This window comes from Podarcis vaucheri, assembly GCF_965113315.1.
Source record: "Podarcis vaucheri genome assembly, chromosome: 8".
Classification (NCBI taxonomy): Eukaryota; Metazoa; Chordata; class Lepidosauria; order Squamata; family Lacertidae; genus Podarcis; species Podarcis vaucheri.
In genome coordinates this window covers 81,443,788-81,453,710 of record NC_138766.1, presented here as the reverse complement: position 1 = coordinate 81,453,710, position 9,923 = coordinate 81,443,788, and the positions used below count along the sequence as shown (strand labels likewise).

General features: G+C 46.1%; 1 protein-coding gene across 2 annotated transcripts in view; it reads right to left on the bottom strand.

The window, feature by feature from the left end:
* Window positions 1-2,913: 2,913 nt before the first annotated feature.
* Window positions 2,914-9,923, bottom strand: part of NSMCE2 (NSE2 (MMS21) homolog, SMC5-SMC6 complex SUMO ligase) — a 214,926-nt gene continuing 207,916 nt past the window's right edge. For both annotated transcript variants that reach the window (XM_082235933.1, XM_082235934.1), the window contains exon 7: window positions 2,914-3,321. In XM_082235933.1, the coding sequence (XP_082092059.1) occupies window positions 3,207-3,321 (115 nt within the window). In that variant the 3' untranslated portion in view covers window positions 2,914-3,206. The remainder of the gene's footprint in view (window positions 3,322-9,923) is intronic.

The window sequence follows — 9,923 nt, the reverse complement described above, 5'->3', positions numbered from 1 at the left end:
ATGGAGCGAATGTGTGGTCCCTGGAGCCAAATTGCCCAGAGGAGAAAATATTTTTTTGTGTGGTTTTTTTTTTTTTTGAAAGAGGGAAGTGGGTGTTGAAACAAAGCCGCTCGACAAGCGATCGGGAGGGAGGTAAGGTTGCTGGTAAAGGAGGCTGCCGGGGGAGGTAAAGACAGCAAACTTGCAAGGAGAGGAGACAGGAGTACTAAAACAAGCAATGAGAAGAGAAATTAGAAGAAAAGGAGGAGCAAAAAACTGCTCCAGCTAAGGAAAAGATACTAAGGCAAACAAGAAGGAAGGGGGTGTTGAAAGGAAGCAGCTGATCGGCAAGCGATCGGGAGGGAGATAAGGGACGCAGTAAAGGAGGCTGCCTGGGAGGGGGAGGTAAAAGCCCATGGATCCTCAGGATTTTTGCATTGGGTCACCCCAAATTCACCATCAGATCACATGTCTGTGGCCACAGCACGAACCACAAAAATCATACATCCACTGTTTCGTTCAGAATATTTTGTTTCTTGTTTTCCTCCTCTAAAAACTAGGTGCGTCTTATGGAGTGAAAAATACGGTAATAAATCAGGTTGAAGTGTGAAGGGTCCACTATTAAGATCCTATTGGCGTATTGACAACATGTTGCAGAATACATCCACATATTTAGAATGGCAGTAGTGGGTGAGACAACAGAGGGAAGGAATTCAATGACAAATGTCACAAAGAGAGGTGTTAACACTGTTAGGTCCACTGTAGCAGTAGCAGCTAAGAGTCGTGTAGCACATTATTCCAGCATAAGCTTTCTCAGAGGTAAAAGAAAGAGACATAGAAGGGATGAATGTAAGCAAACACTGACATGGATATGGGCCAAAGGCTTAGTGTTCCTACCAACACCTTGACCACTAGGACCATCCCAGCCTATTCTGCCAGCTTCTTATATAAAGGAAAGATGCTCGGTCAGTGCAGCATGGACCAGACATCCCAAAGGAACATCTAGACACAGGAAACGGCTTCACGCTATTGGTTTGCCTAGCGCAGTGCTGCCTGATGCCTGGCATCTGTTTCCTAACGTTTCACGCAGAATTATGGCTCTGCGGAGGGAGAAAAACAACAACAACGGAACGTTGAAAGCCAAAACCAGAGTGTGTGTAGACTGCAAGGCAAGAAAACATTTGTTTCCCAGTTCCTTGGCTTGGAATCAGAGGGAAAGCGTATGGACAAACGCCAATCAAAGCAGCTTCTTCCATTGAAAATAAAACTGGGGGAAATGTCAGCTTGTCAAGGAAATCTGCTCAGATCCATAAACCAAGAGTCCACCTGTCTTGACGGTGTTCCACCAGCTGTCTGGCAGCCCCTCTCTTATGGCAGTTTCAAAGCATAGCCCTGATGAGATGCCAGCATAGCGGTGGGCAGCGGGGCTTGGTTTGGCGTGCCAGCAATTGTGCTCACCTGCAGGAGAGCAGAGCATGTCTTTAAGCCAGAGGCAGGTCTCTCCTGCCTGAATGCTCTTTGCCTCCTGTTTACAAGGGTCTTGCCCTCTGGGTTTCATGGCTTCATCAGGTGTTGCTTAATCCGAGCGAGGGATGAAGGAAAGGTAAAAACAACATCAAGTATGTGGCAACAGTTTCCACCCGCTGTGCGGGGCGATTGATGCAATGGCCCATGTGCTCTTCCCCGTGAAATGCTGCGCTTCAAATTATCGCCAGCATTCTTCCAGCAGCCCTCACCACTCCTGGAATCGTCACGCTCCGGAGAAGCTGAAAGAATGACGTGCTTGCAATGAGGATTTTTCCAAGAGGTGTTGCTCGGATGACCACTGTAAGAACTGTTGCCTCTAGCAGCTGCCACACCACTTGGCTGTTTCAGATGAGATGGCGTCGCCCCCTCCTTTGGCTCACCCAGAACAAATAGTCACAGGACTCATTCCTGCCCAGAACTGCCCCAGTCAGTGGCCATTCTACCTGGCCTTGATGTGCCTTTGTAACACAACAGCCTTATTTACAGGCGTCTCCCCATAATGTGGGGGTTACGTTCTGGGTACCCATGCACAGAATCGAAAATTGTGTTTAAGTGGGGAGCACCTCTGAACACCAGCTTTTTTCCTGTTCTCCAGAGCTCTCTCCAATCCAGACCAAAATATATGGAGCTGAAGCTCTGGGGCAGGCTAGAGGATGAGCTGGAAATCGGCTGCTGCTGTGCTACCCCGCATACCAGCTGTTAGGCGGGGAAGCTGAGCAACCTAAACAAAGCTGTGCTTCGGGTTTCTTCAGGGCTTCCTCTGCCCTCACTGACATCATCTTTGGGCTCCAGGGAGCCACAAGGACTCTCCAGCTCTCTCCCACTATTTCCTGGCACTGCACAGAGTGGCGTAGGGTGGGTTGCCAGCCATGCGGTGGGGGTGGGGAGGGAGGAAAATGGATGGAGTATGCATGCGTATTCAACTGCCTAATAGTGTCCATGTCACCCAGGAAATCACAGCCTCAGAGATAGGAAAACAAGAGTTGTTCCATTGTCTGAAGAGGTCATGTAGAGAAGCTGTTTTCAACGGGCCTGTATTGAGGCAAAACCGGGTGTTGGAATTTTGTGCCCCTGACAATTTTGCACACGGGGCAACGCTACACCACTGGTTACACATATATACAGTTGCATGTGAATCAATTGTAAGTAGGGGGAGGCCTGTATTAATTTTTCCACATTTACATCCTGCCTTTCTTCCCTCCCAGAGCCCAAGTGTGGTTCCCAGGTGGTCTCCCATCCAGGCTCTGATCAGACTCAGACCTGCTTAGCTTTGACACAGAGTTGGCCTTGCATGCCTTCAGACCAGCCTGTTATGGAACTGCAGCGTTAGCCAAGCGTAGGCCTTTCTTTAAAAAGACTGAAGGGGTTGCTTTGCAACGTGAACTCTTTTACTTAGCAGACTCTGGCAATGAGAAAAATATGTTTTTATTTACAGAACGCAAGACGTCAACTGCTGGGTGACATTTTTAAAAAGGAATTAAAAAACAGGTTGGGTGGCAGCGTTTTACGCCTGGCACTCTCGAAGGAGCAAGGAAAATGCTTTCGGCGACAGGTCAGACCTTCAACTTTGCCTGCAATTGGAATACTTGAAATAACAACCGGTTACACAACCACCTGGCAATCAGCAACTTATCTCAGGCGACCTCTTCTAACATCACATTTTCTTTGTCGTAACAGCCGCCGGGAGTGCCAGCTGACTTCTACTGTGTTGACCGGCTCTGTTTACTCTGACTGTCGATTGCTCTCTTAACGGCTTCATCCGGCACCAGGTCTGATCTCCTGACGGTGAGGTTACTGCAGCCAACCTTGGGGCAGCTGTAAAAAGACAGGGAGAGAAAGTGACCCCAGTAAAATCAGCAGAACGGAATTTCTCACTTTGGTTTACCTTCAGGTCCAGCGGTGGTTTCCACTGGCTACCTACAAGGAATGGGAAATCAAATACATAGGGAAGAAGACTTTTTCTGTCCACATTCCCACAGCATTCCCCCCAACAGCAAAACACCATTTTCAAAAGCATAAAGACTCTGAAACTGACATACTACCTCTATGTGGCAGATCCAGTGTACTGAATTATGGTTCAGGATTACAATGACACCTTGGGTTACAGATGCTTCAGGTTACAGGCGCTTCAGGTTACAGACTCCGCTAAACCAGAAATAGTACCTCAGGTTAAGAACTTTGCTTCAGGATGAGAACAGAAATCGTGTGGCAGCGGGAGGCCCCATTAGCTAAAGTGGTACCTCAGGTTAAAAATGGTTTCAGGTTAAGAACGGACCTCCAGAACAAATTACGTTCTTAACCCGAGCTACCACTGTACTGGAATTTTTCAATGTCTACAATCAATACAGAAGAGAAGAACGATTTGATAACGGCGAATAAGAAGCTGTTTTTATCATGACAGCCTTCTCTTTTGCCTAGTTTTCCTCCTCTGCTATGCCAACTTTTTGTAGTGCGATTTGAAAACGTGTTGCCTTTCCTAGGTTCTGTTAGGACTCTTCTTTTTCTGAGATCAGCCAGATCAGCAAGGTGCAATGCGATGTTGATCTCCTTCCTTGCTGGGTAGCAGTAATCTGTTTTGGGGAGACACATGACGAGGAATGCAATTTTCCTGAGCAGGTGGGAATAGATGCCCCCGGGGAGGTTGAATGCGCTGAGATATATGAACGTTTCTGCTTGTAGATCAGTCTTAAGTGGAACACAATTTGCCCGTGGTAGTAATAATAGGTAATAGCATTGCAGACTGTAATCTCTGCATATTGTTTTAGGCCTTCAAAGAACTTTACAAACAGCAACTTCTATATTCTCACCCTGCTGATGAATCTGAAGAGACGGGGCAGACAGATAAGAGAAGCAGTTTGCCTTGGGCTGCACTGAGAAACTGCAGTGAAGCAAATGTCATGGGAAATAATCAATTCTAGCCAAAACCTCAAACTCTGGCACTCGACTCCAACAGTATGTTTTTTTGGTCCATGCCAAAGCATGGAGTTTGGTGCAATGCACAGAATTTCCTTCCCCTTATTATTCTTCACCACTTGCTTTTAAGAAAAAAAAATCCAAATTTTGAAGTAGAATTATGCAAAGTTAACAGGGTGCTCTCTACCTGTGGGCTGAAACGTGAACAAGAGTATTCGTTTTATGAATACGCAAAAGGCTCAGAACTATATTGAAACTAGAGGGAAAACTGCTTTTGCAAAATAGACACTGTGGAAGGGGGTAAGTGAGAGCTGTGGGGGCTTACTTCGACATAGGAGCAAGCCTTTCGTTTTGTGGAAAACACAAAGAAAACTACCAGACCCATCATGCCTAACCTGAAATGATGCTCAGAGTGTCATTTGGGATTTGGGTGCCTCGTGAAGGCGTTCTTATCCCAACAGGCCTTCCCATTAGGCAAATCCTGGCCTAGTCGCTGTTGATTTTGTAACAGCATAAAGGTATTTTAAATAAGTATGTATATGAATATCAATGTACTGCATCATGGTTTTTATTTTTGCATATAGCTTCGAGGTTCTTCATGAATATAAACTGATACAGGGATTTTATAATAATAATAATAATAATAATAATAATAATAATAATAATAATACAGTGGTAGCTCGGGTTAAGAACGTAATTTGTTCTGGAGGTCCGTTCTTAACCTGAAACTGTTCTTAACCTGAGGTACCACTTTAGCTAATGGGGCCTCCTGCTGCCACCGCACGATTTCTGTTCTCATCCTGAGGTAAAGTTTTTAACCCAAGGTACTATTTCTGGGTTAGCGGAATCTGTAACCTGAAGCGCCTGTAACCCGAGGTACCACTGTAATTTATTGCACTGGAGAAGCTGTATGGGGTCTTTCACAAGAACATAAGAAAAGCCTGCAAGGTCAGGTCAATGGCACATCTAGTTCAATATCCTCTTCCCAGAGTGCCTGGTCAGATAATCATGTGAAGCCGCAGAGAAGCATCTGAGCTCAATAGCACTCCTCCGGACAGTGAAGACAGGACATGGTCAATGTGGCCATCTTTCTTCTGTCGGTCCTGAATCTTCCAACCACAGACCCTCCAAGTGTCCCTATTTTCCAGGGACACCCCTGATTTAGAGAAGCCGTCCCCGTTTCTGATTTGACCCCCTGAATGTCCCGCTTTTCCTTAGGACGTTGCTATTTTCATTGGAGAGTTGTTGGAAGGTATGGAATTACGCGCCCCCCCCCCCCCGAGCCAAGGCGATTAGTAACTATACAACCTTTAGTAGACGTCTCAAGGGAAGGTTTTTTTTTAAAAAAAATGTTCATTTCTGTTTTTATATATGTTGGAAGCTGGGGCCACCCAGTCAGGTGGGCGGGGTAATAATAATAATAATAATAATAATAATAATAATAATAATGGAATAGCACATCCCCATTTTCCTTGGAGAAATGTTGGAAGTTATGCACCCATCCCACTAACCAGGGAACTCAGGAAATGGAAGTTCTGTGAGGGAAATAGGCTTTTCTAAACAACTCTCACTAGCCTGAACAAACAATGCTCCCCAAGAATTCTTTGTCGGAAGCCACAAAGTGTTTGAAGTGGTTGAAGAGTGCTTTATTTGGATGGTGCAAATGTGGCCTTCAAGGGTTTTATATGGGGGGGCTTGTGGGTGTGCAGTTCAGACATGAACCTCTTCCCACAGTCAGGAGTTGGACATCCCCCCGCCCCCCGTGTCTTACGGCGGCCACCCATACAAAAAGTTGCTCAATATGTACTGGAAACTGTTGTCTAAGACTCTACAACGCACAACAACTTGACAACCATTGTTACTGTGTGCGTCGCAACCCAAATTGTTTGAGGCCCCAAACTCTACCGACCAGGGAGCCCCAATCCAAAGCCCTTTTTATTTTTATTTTTGAGGTCCTACTCATCACCCCATGGACCCATTCTGCCTGGGAAGAAGGCACCTTGCCCCAGACTCACTCAGCATTTGGAGCCGAGAGTCAGCAGTCATTACTTCTGCGCTGTGTCTCCTCGCTAGTTGCCTTTGCCTTGGGCGAACCGCGGAGTCTCACCGTTTGGGGTTTGTTTCTCCCAGTCTACAAAGTGGTTAGGGCAATTATGATCTATTTGGCACATGTTTTTGCCAGGATTAATTAATTCTGGTGAAGCGCCTAGGAAGCCTCAAGTCAAAAAGCAAATCTGCGCGACGCAGGAATGCCGATGTTACTCGAGCACAGAGATTATTCTCAGCCGTTCGGAGGAGGAAGGAGCTAGGGTGGGGTCGTTTAAGGAAGGAGGGAGGGATTTGTGGAAGTGGGATTTTGTTCTTATTTATTTACGGATATCCAGAAGGCCAATTGTACTTTTAAGGTGGCTTAAAATGTAAAAGTACAATACAGTTGCAAATTGGTTTTTTTAAAAAAAGACAAACACCCTTAATAATAATAAAAAGCCAGGTGAAATTAAATAAACTCAGGCAGCCCCAAATCAAAACAACCCAAATACTGGTTCATTTTTTATTATTATTATACATATTTATTAAATTTTCACAAATTAAAAACACACACAATGCACAATACAAACGTACACACACAAAGACAAACAAACACGTATAATTTCAAACCTTTTTTTCTTAAAACTTACTTCACCGACTTCCCCATACCTCCCCTTTCTGCATTCCAATTCCCAAATTTGTTTCAGCAAGTCCTCCCCTTAATTTTATCCAATTTTTCCTTTTCTTTTCTTTTGCCTGATCTTTTACAGCTGTAATCCCTTACTTTCTGTAACCACAACATTTTAACACTCATTAATTTTACATTTTTTCTTAAGATAAATTTTAAATTTCTTCCAATCTTCCTCCGCCGTCTCTTTCCCCTGGTCTCGGATTCTGCCAGTCATTTCTGCCCAAATACTGGTTCATACTAAAAGGCAAAACATCTCAAGCAAAGGCCAATGACAATAGGGTTTGTTTAACTTCCACAAATCCCTGCACTGGTGAGGTTCAATGAAGCCCTTCTAGCAATGGCAGCCAGTGTGGTGCAGTGGTTAGAGCATTGGACTAAGCCCTGGGAGATGAGGGTTCAAATCCCCAGCCAGCCACGAAGCTCACTGGGTGACCCTGGGCCAGTCACAGACTTTCCGCCTAACGTACCTTACAGGGTTCTTATGGTGTTGAGCTGGGGAGGCAGAAAAACCCTGCGCTCCTTGCGGGAAAGATGGAATGCAACTGATAAGCAAATAAATTCCAGAGGTGTGGGGGCTACCACCGAGAAGGTCTCCTCCCTTGTGCCTGCCATCCAGAAACAAGCGCGTGAGGAGGGCCTCCATTGAACAGGCAGGATGTGTGGCAACTAATGGGAGAGGTGTTCCTTGTTGGGATACTGCCAGGGAGATAAAGTCCATCATGGCCCCAAGCCGTCTGCCGGACGATCCATCGATCTCCCGTAGGCACGCAGTATCAGCGATTAGCGACATGAGTTTCTAGAAAATATCTTGCCACATTCCAGAGCTCATGCACACTCTTATCAGCAGATAATTGACAGCAGAAGTCGCACTCAGGAGAGCATTATTTACAAGCTTTATTCAGCGTTGATCAGAACAAAGAAAGACATGACTGTCTGCGTCAGTGTCTTCGACAGAGAAACGAAAGCAATAAGAAACATAAACATCCTGTGAACAGGACATGCGCAGACTCTGTGACTCACAAAGCCTGCTCCCTTTTAAGGTGGAACGGAAATATCCTAACATTCCTTCAGATATCTTGCTCCTCATCAGGGCTTCATACACAGAAGTGAGCATCTTATATTGAACTCAGCCAACAGGCAGCCTGTGGGGTTACTTTTAGGAGTGCCATGGCATGATGACATCTAGCTCCACCACCCAGCAACTTGATGGTTGTGCTTTGTGCGAGATGAAGCCTCTGGACCATCTCTTTGGGCAGCCCCACATAGAAAACACAGCCATAGTCCCATCACAGCATCTCAAACCGATCCATACCACGCAACAGAACGAGGTGGTAGAGTTTTGGAGTGGTAAAACAGAGCAGGTAAGAGATACTGACTTTGCTCCTGAAATCCATAAGACGGAAAATGCTCAGTCCCCCACCTCCAATCCTTTAAAAATCCTCTCTGGGGGATCAGGAGATTCTCTGGGTCTGTGAGGATGGGATGGCGTATGGGGCTTCTGGGGGGAGGTAGGGGCGCCCAAAATTGAGCAGAGGTACCTTGCTTTGAGTGAAACGCAGGTAGCAGAAAATCCCTTTCTGGGAACATCCTTGGATCACAGGATCTAAGCCACCATTTTTCAACACCCTGCATGATGAATTCTTGCAAAACAAAGTACGTTGGGCTACAACATTTCTGCCTGATGTGCCAGCTTTCTGCTTGCAAGGGAGCTTTCGGGTTTAGTTTGTTCTACCCAAGGGAACACTTGAGATGTATGAAGAATACATGTAATAGATGTGTGCGGCCAGAAATTATCTTTAAAGAGGGTTGTGGTGGAACTACTTCAGAAGCTGCCAAAAAGAAGAGCCTGGACATTTCTGCCCATTCCAGAAAACAAGTCAGAACACAGCGCCTCGTAAATGTGCACTGCAGATGTTACATTTGCATCCTCACTTTAATATTGCACTAGGTGTTAATTACACCTTGAGATATAAATTACACTTTGCATCACCTGTCACGGGTGGACAGGTGTAGGGCAGAATGGGACAATATTCTGCTCAACTACTCCCTTCCTTTAACCCATTTACACGGGAGCAAGGCTCGTCAACGTGACTTACTTCTGAGAAGGCATCTGTAGGACTGCCCTGTCGGTTGCTTTCGAGGTGAGGGCACCCAAAACTTGGGATTTAAAAATGCAGTCAGATCAAGGGCATGATGGTGGCTTCACGCCCCTGCAACTGATCCTCTTGTTTTGTTTTGCTCATGCTGATCCAGATGATCCCCGTACTTCCTCCAGGCACTTCCTCAACATTGTCATGTGCTGCAGAAACACCAGCCTTCTCTACGATACACAACGCCTGTCTGCTGTGCATCATCTAGAAAACTTACGGATGTGGCCTCGACTCTCCGGCCAACAAGGTACACCTCTCTAGGTAAAGGTAAAGGGACCCCTGACCTAACTGTCCAATCGCGGACAACTCTGGGTTGCGGCGCTCATCTTGCTTTATTGGCCAAGGGAGCCGGTGTTTGTCCGCAGACAGTTTTCCTGGGTCATGTGGCCAGCATGACTAAGCCGCTTCTGGCAAACCAGAGCAGCGCACGGAAACGCCGTTTACCTTCCCGCCGGAGCGGTATCTATTTATCTACTTGCACTTTGACGTGCTTTCAAACTGCTAGGTTGGCAGGAGCAGGGACTGAGAAACGGGAGCTCACCCCGTTGTGGGGATTCGAACCACCGACCTTCTGATCGTCAAGTCCTAGGCTCTGTGGTTTAACCCACAGCGCCACACCTCTCTAGGAATAGTTT